Source organism: Condylura cristata, unplaced genomic scaffold (genome assembly GCF_000260355.1).
Source record: "Condylura cristata isolate star-nosed mole 26May11 unplaced genomic scaffold, ConCri1.0 scaffold00008, whole genome shotgun sequence".
NCBI lineage: Eukaryota > Metazoa > Chordata > Mammalia > Eulipotyphla > Talpidae > Condylura > Condylura cristata.
Window position 1 is genome coordinate 11,828,074 of NW_004567109.1, and position 16,954 is coordinate 11,845,027.

Sequence of the window (16,954 nt, forward strand, 5' to 3'; positions counted from 1 at the left end):
CCCCCCCCCGGAGTTCTCGTCTACTAAACCCAGCAGACTCATCCTGAATCAGGGATCTGGGGTCTTACCCCCTGATTTTTAATTCAGTTAGAATTGTCATGCCGGTATTTACAGGGGGAGGAAATATACCTACCACCATCAGAAATGATCTTTCTGGTAGAGAAAGGCTGAGGCTGGGGCTGTAGATCACAGGCAACCTGTTTAATCTGCTTAATTATTTGATTCAATCAGAAGTTGGCTTAATTATTTTCTTGCTTCTCACCTCTTTGAATCCATTCTGGAAACTGATTATGTCTTTAACACCAGCCCAGAGATAAGCGTTTCAATTGGGAAATGTAATTAGCCAAGGAAAATGAACAGGAGCTGCCTTTTGTCAGAGCACCATTAAGCCCTCTGTGGTCAATACAGTGTGGAGTGAAGACAAAGGGCAGGGCCAGCAGGAGTGAGAAACTGGCCATCTTGGGGCCTTGCAGAGGGAGGCTCGTCCATTCATCCACAAGCCACTTAGGACAATTCTGGGTTGTGGCCAGAGGTGCGGAGGTGTGGGGGCCTGGCCCCTGAAGAGCTGTCTTCCTGGAGGGAAGGACCATGCAGGTTGTGGCGTGTGGCCTGCTCTGGGCATACAATGGGAGGGACCCCTGCCTCCACCTGGGGCCTCCTGGCCAAGAGCAGACTTGCACCCAGGTAGAGGGCACAGGTGGGTAGCAGCAGGGCTAGGTGAGGCCTGGAGTACTGTACAGGCTACCTGGAGCAACCTGCCAGGCCTCTTTGGCACCCCAAGGCCTCCGGAGCCAGCATGCCATGTGCCTCGGGACGTCCACCTCACTTTCGGCTCCTCGCTCCCCCACTCCACCCCACTCTCTCACCCCACTTGGCCTCTTTAGAATCAAGAGGGTTTCCCTAAGGTGTTTGTCCCAGTGGAAGTTTAAGATACCGTAACTTGTGAGGCTGGACAATCTGAAAACTGGGGGAGGGATTCAGGGTGATTAAGAACAGAGGGTGTGTACTCTAAAACTGAAAAGGGGGGGCGACTGGAAGGAGGGAGGGCATTTGGGGGGCAGCCCAGCCTGAACAAAGGCTTGGCAGTGTGGCACATGGAGCTGCAGTGTGAAATGGACGGCAGGGAACGAGCTGCCAGGTGGGATCACAGAGGCCTCCCAGCTCCTCGCCTTGGCTCTGTGATGGGGGGACTGCCGACGGCTGGCGGGGGGGGGGGCGCGTTCTGACACTGCTGGGGTTAGGGCTGCTGCTTTGCTTCTCTCCTGCAAGGCTTCACTTTTTCAAAAGTATTCCCAGCGGTGCTGGCTGGCCTGCCTGGACCTCTGCCTGAGACTGAAGTCTGCCTGGAATGCGGAGGGGTGGAGAGGTTACCCGGCCTGGCGGCTCCTACAGCTGGAAAGGGCGGGAGCCCCGCTGCACCAGGACCAAAGAAAGATTGAGCCACCACACCTGTGCCTTCCTCGTTCCTGTTCACCTTGGCCCTCAGCCAGGGGAGATCCCGAGCTAACCAAAGCTCCCAGGCCTCATCGGGAGGCATGCACAGCCCTCTGCCAGCTCCCCGCCTCCCCATCTGGTCCGGTGCACTTAGGGGTGGTATGCACAGGTGTGCGCGACTGCCTGCTTCTTGCTCGGCAGGTCCCTGGAGCCTCGCCCCCTGCCTTCCCGGTGGTCCTCGCTGGGGAGGCAGCTGGTGTAGGGAGAGAGCACCGCCCTGGGCACTGTGACGGTGGTGCCCATCTACTTGCTGTGTGCCCTTGGACGAGATGCTTGGCCTCCCTGAGCTCAGTGCCCTGGGAAAGGGAGCCACTCTAACCTGGGCTGTCGAGTTGCTCCTTATTAAGTGCCTTGGCTCGGTGCGTACTAGCACGTGGCATATACTGAGCAGGACTGTTGGGCCTGCTGGACACAGCTCAGGTTGCTGGCCCGGGGCCTCGGCAGCAGTCTCCTCCTCAGTGAGACGGGGTAACAGCACCCCTCGGTGGGCGCAGAGATCCAGGAGGTCAAGCAGTGTGTATGAGAAGAGCAGCAGCTTTGACCTTCTTGCTGCTTCCCTACCTCCCCAGGGAACCCCGTGTGGGGTGTGGGTGGTTTCACTCTGTCGGCTCGCGGACCCCCAGTTCAAGCGGGGTGCAGGTTGGAGGGGTGGGGGCTGGGGATGGACACGGGCAGGGTCTGCATCTGCCCGCCGGAGAACAGGGCCGCAGGGCCACCCCGACTCCAGCCCACAGAGGCGGAGAAGGCCCCCCACCTGCCCTCCATGTGCGGGGTCGGGGGGGGGGTCCCTTCAGCAGAAGCGCCTAAGGATCCCGTGTCTCTGGGAGGTGCAGGGGCCTGCGGAGAGCGGAGACAAATCTCCAGCCCGGCCTGTGCACTCACAGCCGAGAGTTAACTACTAGGGACATCGCTGCTTTTATTAGCAAGTGTCACCATACATCATAAATGTTCATTTAGTTAATGGTTTGCTGTGAGCTTGCTGTTTTTCTAAAAGAAAAGAAAAAGCCTCCGACTCCCCGAGGGCAGAGGTCACGCTGATCCCCTCGACGCCCCCTCACCACTGTCCCGGCCACGACATGGAGCTCTGGGTGGTGATTTTCTCCCAAATAAGCCCCTCTGCCTCCGAGAGAGCCAGAAGCAGCAATCCCTCAGAGTGTCTTCTGTCGTGGTCTCCTCCCTGCTTGCCTGTCAGGTTTTGAAAGTTAACCTGAAACCATGTGAAAATGACCTGGAAGGCCTGTCACCTCCTCCGTGCATGATTGAGCACGATGGCTTTTTAATGATTGGCGCCGCGCCATCCGAGGACTGACACCCTGGATTACCGTACACTGCTGGAAACCATGCCACTGGCATCAGACTTTTCTCACTTCTGGGCCATCCTCACAAACCTTGGCTGAAAATGACAAATGCGGCGAGCTTTCGCTTCGGGCTGCGGGAGGCTAGGCCCGGCTCTCAGAACCGCTCTCGCAGGGAAAGCCTTGAAACGCTCCCGGGCTTCGAGCTGCAGGAAATTGAACTGTGTGTTTTCTCTGGAGCAGAGAAGCTGTCTTGTCGGCCACACACACTGGCTGCCATGGCGAATTGCCTTGCCCCAGACCTAAAACACAGGCTGTTTTGACCCCGTGAAAGCCTAAGGGCTGAGACCCAGAGGTGGGAAGCGCTGGGCCTGGGCAAGTGGGGTACACACGCCTGTCCGCCTCCTGCTCGCACCCTTCGCTTGGTCCAAGCCACCCACATCTTCAAGGGGGGGCACTAGCTCCCGACAGACATGGTCTCACGAATCAGCGAGGTTAAGTCATGGCTGTGGGCACGGGGCTGGTAACATGGGGAAGCCTGTGCTTTTCTGCAGTCACCGTGGCCCCTAGAGAGCAAATGAGATCAAAGGAAAGGTGACTCATAGGCACCCCCTGCGGCCCACTGACAGCAAAAGAAAAAAACAGAAAGAAACCTCACTGTGCGCCACCGTGTCCAGGAACACGCAGTCCCCACTTCACAGACAGCGGTCGGGGCTCCGGGCAAAGCGGCCACGGCCAGGCAGAGCTGAGCAAAGCCGTGCTTCTGCGTCTGCCCGACTGCAAATCAGTGTCCTCACTGTACCCACTGGAAGTCGACAACCCCCCACAGGCCTGGGCAGGGGCGGCGCCCTCGTGGAGGTGGAGGGAGAGTCCCGGGCTACCTTCCGACCCGCGGGTAGAAGCAGCAGACACCTGGATGTGTGGAGGGAGCAACCTCAAGCAGAGCTGGGCTTTGCTGCCTCTTGGGGGGGCAACGAGGGCTTGGCTTTTGCCCTTCTCCCCATTTTAAGACACAAAAAGTGTCTTAAAAACGCCACGGTGCCTGCCAGCTGGGGCCTCAGGGCTGCGGGGTCCCGGCTCCCGCCTGCGTGAAGGCTGTGCGGCCTGTGGGATCTGCAAGGAGCCTCACCTTGCCAGCCGGCTCTGAGCCCACTGGTAGTAACCTGTGCCTGGAGCACCCACTGTGTGCTGGGAGTAGCGGGCTCTCTTGTATTGCATGCCTGCTGAGCGCCCTTTTTATACTGAGCCAGTCACACTATTCTTGAAAAGACCCCGGTCAAGGTTTCAGGCTGGAGCAGCTCCCACACTATAGTCTTCTGAGAAACAGCTTTGTCTGTTCTTTGTCAGAATTCTTTTATTTAAAAGTTTTAAATAAAAATTCAAAGGAGTCCCCACTGTTCTGCTTTTCTGAGGCCCAGAGAGGGCAATTCAGCCGCCCAAGGTCACACAGCTGGAAAGGGACAAAGCTGGGATTAGACACAAGCCTCCCAGGCAATGTGGTCTGCAAGGTGGGATTCGACTATAGTTCTGCCCTAAGCTGCTGTGCGACTTTGGAATTGTCGCTGCAGCCTCCTGGGTTCCAGATTCTCCACCTGCCCCCCTCAGAGGTGTTCTGAGCTGCATGTTCCAAAGCACTAACAGAGGGAGTCTTCAAGTACAGGTTTCTCGGTCAGACATCAACCTCAGCACTCACTTTAAAACAAACAAAACATGAACAATTTTAAAACACACCCTATTTCTCTCCGAGGAGCCCTGGCCGGTGAACACCCCAGTGGACCTCACCCCGCCCCGCCCCATGGTGACCCTCACGCCCAGCAGCCCTGGCGTGTCTGGGAAGGGCGGAAGAAGCCGTTAGTTCAACCAGGACCCCAACATCTGCGCGGCCCACTTGCCCTTCCCACAGTGTTCGCCTGGAGTAGTGGTCACTGCAGCAAGTGGTGGACCTCCCAGGCCAAGAACTGTAAAGTCTTGGAGACCCCAGAGAGAGCGCCTAGGGTGTTTCCCCGAGGTGTTCACTCATTCCACAGTCATGCTCTCCCTCTTCTGTGCCTGGCTGGGGCTGGATGCAGAGCCCTGAGAAGGGCTCCCTCAGCCTCCCGCCCCAGCCCCAGGGACTCACGGGCACGGAAGCAGAGAAGCGCCAGGTGCGGCAAGACGTGCCGTGACAGGCACCTGCAGCAGAGCAGGGGCTCGAGGAGGGGCCATGGGAAGGTCTGGTCAGTTCTCTCCCCGTGACAGAGGACGTGGTTTTAAACAATGGACTTTGAGTTGGTGAGGATATCATTTTAATCTCCCTAGAAACCCACATGGCAGAACATTCCAGACACTACTGCTGCATAACAAATTAAAACTTAGTGACTTAAACAATTATTTCATTATGCGCACTAATTTAGAAGGTCAGGAATGCAGTGGGAGCACAGTGGGAACAAATTACTTTTACGCATGATGTGTGTGTGCCCTCGGCTGAGAAGGCGTCCGCAGGGCTAAGGGTGAGGTTCCACAGCCGGAGCCTTCTGGAAGCTTTCTCATTCACATGTCTGGAATGGATGCTGGCTGCTGGCTGGGACCTCCTATGGGCCATTGCTGTTCACCCAGAAAACATCCGTGTGGCCCTGCCTCTGGCCACCTTGGGCTTCCTCACAATATGGCGGCTGGTGCCCAGAGCAAACATCCCAAGAGTCAGGAAATGGAAAATACCAGTTTCGTAAGGTCCCACTCGGAAACCAGCATATCCCATCTGCTTGATTCGGTCAGTCCAAATAGTCCCTCATGTTCAAGGCGAGGCACCGTGGAGGAGGACCACGGAAGAGTTTTGTTTCCCTCGTGGGGTGGGATAGACTGTGGCAGCCACTTTGGGAAACATGGCCAGCCAAGCAGTCACTCTGGCATCTTTGGAAGTGGAGAAAAACATTTGTGTTGCTGCTCTATAGATTAAGGAAAACCTCTGTGGATTATGTCATCAAATTAAATGCAGCCATTAGTAACTCAGGGGAGACTGTTGTAATAGGCTATGTCTTGGGCAGTTTTTTTCCCTTCTAAATGTTCTTCCTGGAGTTCATGTTGCTCTGCCTGGCCCATTTCTCTTTGCTAATATAATGTCACATAAAAACCTCATTGTCATTAATACAGGAGAGTGGATTAAACCGAGGTGCGGGAGGGTGGGCTCCTGGCCGTGCACCTGGGAGGAGGTTACAGGAACCAGTCCGCTGCCCAGCAGAGACCGGCACGCAGGACAGCAGCTTCAGGCAGGGCGAGGCTCGGGCGCCTGGCTGCCCTGGCCTTTCTGGCTGCAGTCTGGTGGGAAGGTCGCCTCGGTGATGATGGGACTTGCGTTTTCAGAGGCTCCTCTGGCGGCCATGGCTGGGACAGACGGGTGGGAGGAGGGGCGTCTGGCTGGCAAGGGTGGGAAAGAGGACGCAACTCTCAGGATAAATTCCGGAGAGAAAACGCAGCTCTCCGGCCCAGCTTTGACAAGGCAGGTGTCTCTTTACAAACCTTTTCCCTTTGCAAAATGGCAATGGCAGCTCTGTGGCCCACCTGTGGCTGTGCAGGTGTCTCTCTTGCTCTTTCTCCTCCTCCTGTAAGTCTGCTCTTTTTGAATGTAAGAAATAAGTAAATAAGCCCAGGAGACAGAAGGGAGCTGGACTGAAGTGGGAGCATCAAGAAGGTGAAAGGTGTTCAGAGTCTGGAAATTTTGTGAGGACTGAGCCGCCAGGATTTGCTTTGGGACCAGAGTCCAGGGTTTCGGGCCAGTTCCTGGGAGGACACTGGGAGGCGCAGGCTCGGAGGGGAGACAGAACTTGCTTCCAGACATGTTAGACATGCGGCGCCTGACCTCCTCCAGGGGAAGCGAGAGCAGGAGTTGTTGGCCCTGTGTCCGGCTTGGGGCAAGGTCTGGCTGGAAGTGAGCGCAGGGATCATCAGCTCGGGGATGGTAGTTAATGCCGCGAGGCCAGCCGAAGCACGAAGGAATGAAGGAGGACGGAGAAAGGGCCCTAAGATGGAGCCCTCGGCGCCCGGGTCTCGAAGGTCTGAGGTGAGGAGGGATCAGCAAGGAGACAAGCGCAGCACAGCCGTGGGAGGACATGGACGAAGGCGTCTGCGCCCCTGCCCTGGGCAGCTGCTTCCCGAGCTGGAGGCAGCCCTGCGTTTGTGCACGGATGATTCTCTTACGGCGTGACAAGCAGGGAGCCCTTGTGCTGGAGATGGGGGAGCACAGAGCAGGGGCGTCTGGGGTGAGGACAGAGTCCTTAGCAGTCGGACGAGGTGAGGCCATGCAGGCCGTGGGGTGGAGATCTCGTTAGCTGCATGGACAAGAGGCGGGCGGGGGCGGGGGCGGCTCTGGGCCCCGCAGGATAAGGGTGTGAGGGAGAGTCATTCCCAACAGTTTATACAGGAGTCACAGAAGTCAGGGAGGGTGAGGAAGCCCCAAGGGTTGGCGAGTGGCCCCCAGAGGTTGGGGACTGTGGACTTCGGAGCTGCTTGGAGACAAGGTAGGGAAGGGGTGCAAGAGAAGCAGTGGGAACCCTTGATCTCCAGGACCTCAGTCTAGTTAGGGGGGTAGACAAGCCCCACGGAGCAGAGTCAGGGTGCCTGAGGACCCACGGATGTGCTGGGGGAGCTTTGGGGGCAGGAGGTTGGCTGGGGGCAGGGGAGGCTTTGATGTGCCCCGACACAAAGCGTAGAGCCCACTCAGGCAAGGGTGTGGAGTCAGGAGCTTCCAACTCAGGCACAGAAGGCTTTCCTCGCTGCCTGCTGGCTTCCCAGCTGGGGGCACACAGCTGGGTCTGGTTCTAGGAAGACCAGTCAGGCGAGGCTGTACAGGTGAATGGGATTGGGGGGAGGGTTCTGGAGGGGAGAAGAGGCGTTTGGAGACAAATGTGCCCCGGACTCAGCCGGGCCTGAGCAGCGCGGCTGGGACCTGCGTGACGTTTTCCCCTTCACCTGGGCCAAGGCCTTTTGCCAGGCCTGGTGTTACAGCCACTCCACCCCCATGGGCAGGAGGGCGCTGGTCCCTGGGGGGCACCACTTGTCCCCAGTGAGCCCCAAAGACTGAGGAGCGGCTGCCCAGGCCAGCGGGGGAAACTCCCACATACCCAGTGTCCCGCCCCCTTCCCTCCCAGCGGCCCGTTGGCCAGTCCTGCTGCCCGCCCACGTGGCAGGGGAAGACCGCGAGGCCCAGTGAGGTAAAGTCACGCACGTGGCAGCAGCAGGATGTGAGCCCACCTCTCCTCGGCCGGGCCGATGTTTCAGGGGGAGCTAGGGACCCCGAAATAAGAACAGTGAGCTGATGCGTCAAACGTGCTCTCCACCCGGCACGGAGTGTGCGTTCAGCAGGCGTGGGGTTCAGACCCGCAGCGGCGCCCCAAGGACTCGCTCACTGACCTCGCCTCATTTTACAGGGGAGAACTTGGAGACTCAGGGCAGCTGTGTCGTTGTGGCACCCTGGGATTTGAGCCCAGGGCTGTGCTCTTTTAACCCACCCCACTGCCTCCTGCCCCCGTGGGAAGAGAGAGGTCCTTTGTGAACAGCGGGGTGCAGAGCTGGAGCTGGGAGAGTGGGCCAACCTGCTGCTCCCCCAGTTCCAAGCCCAGTGAAAGGTCAGCACAGGCTGCTGACTTGTGCCAGTTGGCTCTTGGCCTGTAAATCCTGGGCCTGCTTGTGTCTCGCCCGTTGGGGGGGCCCCAGGCCCTAGCCGGTGCAGGTAGTGAGATCTTTCCTGCCCGCCTGGCCGCCAGGTAACCTCTGGCCTGGAATGAAAGGCTGTCCGGTAAGTGCCTTGCTGGCCTGCAGCCTGGCTGTGTGGAGGTGGAGGCGGAGCTGAGGGATGAAGAGAGAAGGACTCGGGAACCTGAGAGCGGGGAAGAATCTGGCCATGGAATCTCAGCAAGCCGCTCTCAGCCGCGGCCTCCTCAGCCGCTCAGGAGTGTTTTTGAAGGAGAGCTGGTCACGAGGAGCCCTGGCGCCCTCCCAGCACGGCGGGGCCTGGGGCCTCTGCTCAGGCTGAGCCGGGGAAGGAGGCCCGTGGGGTGAAAAAGCCAGCTACCTCACCGCAGGATTTGAAATCAGATACCCTCGGCATCTCTCCCTGGCCTTGAGCACAGAGCTGGGCTTCTCTTCAAGTCTTCTCTCTGGGCCCAAAAATCTCTCCATGCCCTTACGAATCAGATTGAGGCCCTCTGGTGTCAGAAAGGGGAAGGGGTAGGAGTGCGGAGGCCACAGGACAGCGCCCCACAGCCTGGACCTGTGCCAGGCATGGGTACCCCGCGCCTGGGGACCTCGTGAGGGGAAGGTGGTCCCAGGCCTGCCCAGCCTTTGACCGCCACAGGGGAAGCAGTGGGATAAAGCGGGAAAGAATCAACTTTGTTTAGCTTTGAGCATGCTTTCCTACAGATCCTTACTTGTAGGAGGGGTTGACATTCTGGAAATTCACTGCAACCCAAGTGCTGAGCCCATCCCAAGACAGGGGCTCTGGATTAGGAAGCCTCCCTTCCCCAGCCGCCCCTCCTCCCACTCCTCTCCACCTCCCTGCTGGAGATGGAGTCCACCTCAGACTCAGCCCCTCCCGCCTCCTCCCTGCCCCCTCTCTAGGCTGTGCCCTTTATCAGACCAGGCCCCCCGCTGGAGAGGAGGGTAAGTGTTGGCGGTTCCAGAAGATTCTCTGCTTGTAAAGCCAGCACAAGTGAGCAGCTAGGGGAGCCCTAATTAAGGAGATTAGCAGAAGCAGGGGCACACGCAAAGCCCCAGCTTCAAGTGGGGCTCCACGCCAGTTAGCGAGCTTGAGAGTTCCCGCTGGGGAAGGCAGAGCCTGCCACTCTCAGTGTCTGAGCCTCTTCAAGGACGGGAAGAAACAATTACTCCTCTTCAGCTACTCTCTGGTCCCTGAAGGAATTGCCGCTGCCTGTAATGGCTCACGTTGATGGGAGGGAGCTTCCTCTTCCAGGAAGCCCTCCAGACGCACCAGACACATCCCGTCTCCCCGCCCCCCTTCAGCCCCCTGTATCCCACACTCTGGCTGTGCCAGCGCCTGGAGGTCTGTCCTCATCCCTCTCCTGGCTGGTTTGTGTTGTGAAAAACCCATTTTGCAATTTTCTCAGCCTTAGTCCTGGGGCAGAAGTTACAGCCTGGGTGGCAGGGGCCAGGCCTCATTGCTCCAGCTCTGTGTATCCATCTCCTAGAGCAAGAGTGTCCACATTTTTGATGTGATATGTTTGCTCTCTTTATCCAACATTTCTTTTCTTTCTTTTTTTTTTTAATGGAAATAGATGCCGGGTTGTAAAAATAACCCATGAGCCGAAGCTATCAAAAAGCATCTATCGTGCCCCGCACTTGGAAGTACCTGCAGACTCCTACCTGAGGGTCAGGCCCAGTTCACACACAGTAAAGAAATTATACTGTATATATTTTTTACTTTTTTTGCTACCTACTTTTTTTTAACTGACCAAATCCAGGGACGAGTCTCCTGTAAACACAAGTTGAGGTCTCCCTCACCCCTGTGGGCTGCTGCCTCTTGATAGAACTCGTCTCCTATTTTTAGACCGGGTGTTTCCCCAACTGCCCCCCATATGTAGGGCACTTCAGTTAGTACTTCTCAGATAAATATTTATGGATACCTTTTTTTTTTTTTTTTTTTTTTTGTTTAAGCATAAAACAAGGAATCACATAGAAGAACCAGAGGGCAGACACACCTGTTAGGCGTCTCTTGACCAAATTTGTCAGCTCGTTCCCCCCCGACATCACAGAAAACTGGGGGTACCCAGTTGGCATTGAGTGAGCCAAGGTCTGGGAAGTCGGTGTCTCCATCCGCCACCCCCTCTTTGCAGCCCTGGGGAGCAAGCAGCCCGTGGGAAGCCCGTGGGTTCCTGCTCCCCTGCCGAGGCGGGGGGCCCTGGGGTCTCCCCACATGGCACTTGGACTGGCCGTGGCCTTGGAACCTGCCCAGGCATGGGGGTGCTGGGGCTGGGGAATAGCAGCTTATGTGGCTGGGGACAAAGGTGAGGATGACTCTGGTCACGCCCCGACTCTGTGCCCACAGGGGGCCTCAGCGGGGCGACGGTCATCGACTCCCTCGACACCCTCTACCTCATGGAGCTGCAGGAGGAGTTCCAGGAGGCCAAGGCCTGGGTCGAAGAGAGCTTCCACCTGAACGTGGTGAGTCGAGGCGTCAGGGGTGGGCCAGAGGGGCTGGAGAGCCTGCCCACCCTGTGGTCTCGGGCCAAGACGTGGGGCCCACACAGCAGCCCCAGCCCCAGGAGCCGCACACCTGGGTGCCCAGTGCCCTCCCCAGGGTGCCCACGAGCGAGGTCCAGCCTGAGACCATGCCCGCTTGAGACAGGGAGAGGCTGTGCTGCCTGGCCAGAGGCCCACTGCTCTCCTGGTTTCCAGCCTTGCAAGCATCCTGCTCAGAGACCAAGGCCTTGGGGGGGGGGGGGGGGTCTGTGGGGGAGCCTGGCCATCTGCCTGGATGGAACAAAACCCCTCAGTGCTGGGCCCCACCCAGCCCTGACTACAGTAATCGATTCCTCCCAAGGGCTCAGCTTGCCTGGGGTGAGGCCACTTAGTGGATCTGGATGCCAGAAATGAGCCGGGCGGGAGCGGGGAGGGTCCCATCAAACACTGCCGTCCGGGGTGCAGGTGTGGGCATCAGTGGGGACAGCTCCTGCGGCTCACGGCCAGTGGGGGCCTCTGCTGCCTGGAGACACCAGCCAGCGAGGGGAGTCGGGAAAGCGCCATGGCAGGAGGGGTTCCTGGCTCGGCAGGCAGCCTGAGAAAACTCAGTGGCCTCCCTGAGCCTCAGTTTCCCCAGCTGAAAGCTGGGAAGGACCCCACGGCACAGTGATCGTGCTATGGCGGAGGCGAACAGCGTGGAGGCTGCAACAGGCTCGTGTGACCCTACAAAAGGCTCGTGTGACCCTGCAAAGCCCAGGGCGGTGGCAGGTGGCTCCAGCCCCTCCCGAGAGGCCGCGACAGCTTCCTGTGGGGCCGGGTCCAGAACCCTCCCGTTTCCTCAGGTGGGAGGAAGGCAGAGATGGGGAGGAAGGAATGTCTCGGAGGGTCCGTCCTTCTGCCCACCTAGATGAGCGAGAACCTGGCAGCCACCCGGGAGCCAGGGGGCCGGCAGACATTTCGGCAGGCTGGGAGGATGGGAGTGACCCTGGAGGGAGCAAGGTGGGGTCTCTCCCCGTCACTGTGCCTCCAGGTTCTCACCTGAAAAATGGGAGTAGCGACCTCACGGAACACTGAGGGGTTTAAAGAAAGGGCTTTGCAGGCTCCGACGGGGAAAAGCGCCAGGTAAAGGAACGGCGCTGGTTGTTGCCAAGAGCAAGAGACTGATGTGGGGAGTGTGCAGGGCCCTGGGGCAGGGAGGGGAGAGCAGGCTCCCTAGGAGGGCCGGGCTGGGGCCATGTCTCACCCGCATGGCTCTGCTCTCTTCTCCACCTGCGGGACTGAGAGACTCGGGCGGGGGAAGGCTCGCCTCTTGCCCGGAGCCCCAAAGCCCAGGGCATGGCTCAGATGGGATTTTAAGCTGATCTGGCGTTGGCGTCTTGCCTCAACACCCCTAATTTGAAGTCTGACTTAGAAAAGAAAAGAGCGCTGGTCAAGGCAAGCGGGGCGCGCCCTGGCAGAGTCTCTCTCCGAGCCTGCCCTGACCCTCCTGGGAGAACTTGCTGCTTATTGCGCTGTCACCCCAAGGTGGGCCATCTTGTCACACCATCTTGCAGCTAAGCCAGGCGGCTCCTTCTGAAAGATGAGGGGGCTGAGCGAGGGGAGGGGTTTGCCTCTGCTCAGCGTAGCTCCAGCCAGCAGCCGCCCACGCAGGCCTCCAGCCCTTGATGAGCAGCCAGCCAGAGCTCTGCCCTGTGGCCTCAGGCGAGGCCCTGGGAGGCAGCCAGACCCAGCGCTTATTTGGAGGCTGGGGGGTGGGGGGGCCGAGAAGAGGAGGCCGCACTGGCCCCTCCCCCCTGTGCCGGAACACCTCCAGGAGGCAGCCTCGGCTGCTGGCGCCCAGCACAGGTGCGAGCTGTCTGCAGGGCCCGGCACCCCGAGACCCTCTCACGCGTGTCCCCTCTGCCCCCTCCTCCTTTCTGCCTGCAGAGCGGAGAAGCCTCCCTGTTTGAGGTGAACATCCGCTACATCGGGGGCCTCCTCTCAGCCTACTACCTGACGGGAGAAGAGGTGAGTTGGAGCCCCCTGCTGACCAGCGCGGGAGCAGGGGTTCCAGGGCCTGGCCAACATCGCGCGTCCCCCACCTCCACGGTGCACCCGAAGTCTGACACTTTGGCTCCTCTGCCCAGATGAGCCCTGCTGGCTCCCTCCATTGACCATCCTAATAGCAACAGCAGGGTCCACGCACTGTCCAGGGGCTCCTTGAGTGGCCGCTGGTTCCTGGGATTGATGGAACAGAGACGACAGCTACGCCCCCGGGGCTCAGGCCCCGAGATCCAGGCGGGCCTTCCTGAGCGGTCTCTGCCCGCACGGCCACACGCCCGGCTCGGCCGGGTCAGGCGCTCCAGCAGCGTGCCCGCGAGGCTCCTTCGGGCCTGCTGCTCGGCTTCCCCGGCGTCCGCGAGGCGCTCCTTGTCAAGTGAGCACTCTACTGTCGCTAAACCTGGCGCCTGGGGTCATTCGAGGTTCTGGATCTGGCATCCAGACAGGACCCCCAGGGATCTGATACGGCTGGCCACACGCCCATTTCTGGGACCCTCCGTGTGGCACGGGGGTCAGCATCTCCTCGCGCCCAGGCCCCCCTCTGGTGAGCCGCCTCCCGTCCGCCCCTCCTCGGCCACGTAGTTAGTATTGGAAAACTCCTCCCCCACTGGGTTGGGGTGGGAGCTGCCTTGGGGTGGGGGAGGCCTCAAGAAGGCTGTTTTGCAAAAACACACAGGCCAGCAAACTGGGTCACCATTGAGCACCCATGAGAGGGGTGGAGTTCTCACCTCTAAAGCATAAATGATGCCTGTTGTGGTTTTGCTCTTATAAAAATAGCAATGAGCTGAACGAAAATCAAAGTCATCCACGGGCCTGGCCCTCCCGGGGCCTCCGTTGGCCCCTCCCCACCCTCCTGCGTCTGTGACTCTTGCCATGACCCTCCGTTGCCACTCAGCGTTGGCCAACAGCGTCATCTCCATGGCTGCGTGGTCTTCCGCTGCCTGGACCAGCGTCCTTCCCTAACCACCTCCCTGTTGCCCGAGAGTGGGAGTGCTTCCATCTTTCCCACTGTTGAAATCAATGCTGAAATAAATGGCCATAAAGCTAAATCTTTACAACATCCTTGATTATTTATTTCCGCAGAATAAATTCCGGGGGTGGGGGTGGGGGGTGGGAATGCTGAGTCAGAGGTCACGAGTCCTTGTGAATTAACCAGAAGAGCAGCTGCGGGCTTCCCAGCCCCCAGGGCCCCGCGGCCTGGCCCCTCAGGGCGCCCTTGCTCCCTGTGGGTGGCTCTGGGAGAGCCCCGTGCCTTCTCCACTCACCTCCTCCGGCACAGTGGGCAGTCAGCGAGTCACAGAGCGAGAGCCTGCAAGTGGCGGCCTCACGCAGAGGGTGCCACGGGGGCACAGGGGAGCCAAGCTGTGTCCAGGCCTGGAACGGAGCGGGTTCTGGCCTCCCGGCCGCCCCGCAAGCTCCGCTCTGACGTCCTCGCAGTGTGGGCAGGCGCCGACCAGTGGTGACCGCGGCTCACCCGCCTCTTCCTCCAGCTTCCGAGCAGCTACCCTGCCAGTGATTACGGCCGTGGAGGCTGCATCACAGGCCTGGTGCTGTCTGAACGCTTTACCTGGTCGCACTTCTCAGCACGCGCTGAGGAAGGCAAACAAGGACGCGGGTTCAGAGGGAGCGCCTCCCCCGGCCAAGGGGCCTTCCTTGGAGGAAGCCACCCAAGCCAGGCCCGGCTGACCCAGCGCCAAGCGGGGTCCTGCCCCCGGCCCTCTCGCACCAGCTACTGCATCGGCGGGTTCGGGCCCCAGGGCGGCCTCCTGGGCGGCCTCGTCCCCCCAGGCTCACGTGCCCTGTGACCCTTCTTACAGGTGTTCCGGGTGAAGGCCATCAAGCTGGGGGAGAAACTCCTGCCAGCCTTCAACACCCCCACAGGGATCCCAAAAGGCATCGTGAACTTCAAAAGGTAGGACGCCTCCTGGTTCCCCTACTGAGCTTCCCTGCGTCGGTGTGGAAACTGAGGCCCAGGACAGTTCCCGCCCTGGGCGTCACAGCCAGTCAGTGGCGCGGAGTAAGCGCCTTTGCCAAGGGCTGTCTGAGCTGGCGTCCGTGGCCGGACCTGGACCTCGGCTATGGACACGCAGCTCTGCCCCCGTGACCGTCCCATGCGCCTGCCCGCGCCCACCCCACGGCCGGGAGCCGGTGGGCACAGTGCACCCTCTTCTCACGACCAGCCACCCAGAGCTGCCAGGCCTCCGGACCCCAGTCCGCGGACCCCGCTTGCAGACCCCCGGCAGGGCTCAGGAGCCCAGTGTCAGAATACGGGGGAGCTTCTGGGGACATGGAGCCACGAGGCTCTGGCTCCGTTTGTAATGATAACATTTACTGGACTCCCCTCCATAAAAGTCACTTTTATTGCAGTAAAAGTGAAATACATTCAAAACGTTGGATAAGACTGAAAATATGATGTGGTTCCAATAGATAAATACTATGTGGTTCCAATAGATAAACCGCTGGTAATATTTATCAGGCTTTGTCGTCGTTTATAAATGCGTGTGTGTGTTATTGAGGCGACATCTGCTTGTGGCACTTACATGATTGCGAGGTAGAGACTCACCCTTCAGAGGCGTGGCACCGCCCACCCCACCCTACCAAGGCACCCACAGTCCTCCTCCGCAGTCATTCGGCCCCTCCCCACTCTGCTCTCCACCTTCCCCCATCCCTCCAATATTTTCCATTTTAGAGTAAAATTTCTGGGCTGGTTGGTTTTTGTCGGACCCTTTGTTTTGTTTCCCTGTGTCCCACAGCTGAGTGAAACCCCCAGTGTTTGCCCTTCTCCTCCTGACTTATTTGGCTTAGCCTAATCCCCTCCAGTCCCGCCGTGTTGTCCCCGACAAGCGTTCGCCGGGTTTTGTTTATAGCTGCGTAGTATTCCGTGGTGTACACCCTCGTTGTCTCAACCCACCCGTCTGCCCTTGGGCACTTGGGGTGTTGACATACCTTGGCTGTTGTAAGCAGCGCTGCTGTGAACACAGTACAGTTATCCGCATTCTTCGGGTAGAAACCTAGGGTTGGGATTGCTAGAATATGTGGTAGATCCATTTTTGATATTTCGAGAAACTTCCATACTGCTTTCGGGAGGGCCGGGGCCCGTCTCCATGCCCACCATGACGCACATCCTTGCCAGCACTTGCGGCTCATGCTCCTCTGAGAAGGGCCATTCGCGTGGTGGGGGAGGCAGGATTGCTTTGTGGTTTTTATAATTTTTTTTTAATATTTATTCGTACAGAACTGGGGTACAGAACAGAGGTGTGGTGGGTGAGAGGAGTCACTGAGACAGAGTGAGGAGCAGAACAGGCAGATATACTGAAACACACTGCTGAGGGGAGCAGCAGGTGGGGCAGGAGAGGTCTGCCGCCACGTGGGTCAGCTCCCCAGCGGGGGATCGAACGCGTGCTGCGGCGGCTGCGGGCAGCTTCATAATGCGGCGCTGTAACCCGCTGCGCCACCAGGGAGGGCCCCTGCTTTGTGGTTTTGACCTGCGTTTCCCTGGTAAGTGATGATTTCCCACGTGCCTGCTGGCCCTCTGTGCGTCTTCTTTGGAGAAACATTAAGACCCTGAATTGCACTGGTAGTTTCCATCATTTCTCAGCTCAGTTCAGCCTGGAAACCAGTCTCTGGGCTGTCACTCAGTCCCAGAATGCCACTGTGGAAGGGGCCTTGGTTGACATGCCTGAGAAGGGTACAGCTCGATCCAACTCCAGAGTCCTTGAGGTACTGACCTGCACCCTTACATGTGCCTGACTGCCTCGCCCCCCGGGGGTGGGAATGTCTTCCCACCACTCACTTTCCAGAGGTGGCAACAGGACCCTGGGGGGCAGGCGAGGAGGGAAGTCCAGCCCAAGAGAACTGCCTGCCCGGCCAGCTTTAGCTCCGCTGAGCACCATGATTCTTGCTCCTGCACACCCCATAGGAACCCCACTGCTTTGCCCCTCTTGCTCTGGTGGCTG

General features: G+C 59.0%; 1 protein-coding gene across 1 annotated transcript in view; it reads left to right on the forward strand.

Moving 5' to 3' along the window:
• The window catches only part of MAN1C1 (mannosidase, alpha, class 1C, member 1), a 109,452-nt gene that overhangs the window by 63,948 nt on the left and 28,550 nt on the right, over nucleotides 1–16,954 (forward strand). The window contains exons 3-5 of the mRNA XM_004679387.2: nucleotides 10,825–10,940; nucleotides 12,885–12,965; nucleotides 14,816–14,910. Of these exons, the coding sequence (XP_004679444.1) occupies nucleotides 10,825–10,940; nucleotides 12,885–12,965; nucleotides 14,816–14,910 (292 nt within the window). The remainder of the gene's footprint in view (nucleotides 1–10,824; nucleotides 10,941–12,884; nucleotides 12,966–14,815; nucleotides 14,911–16,954) is intronic.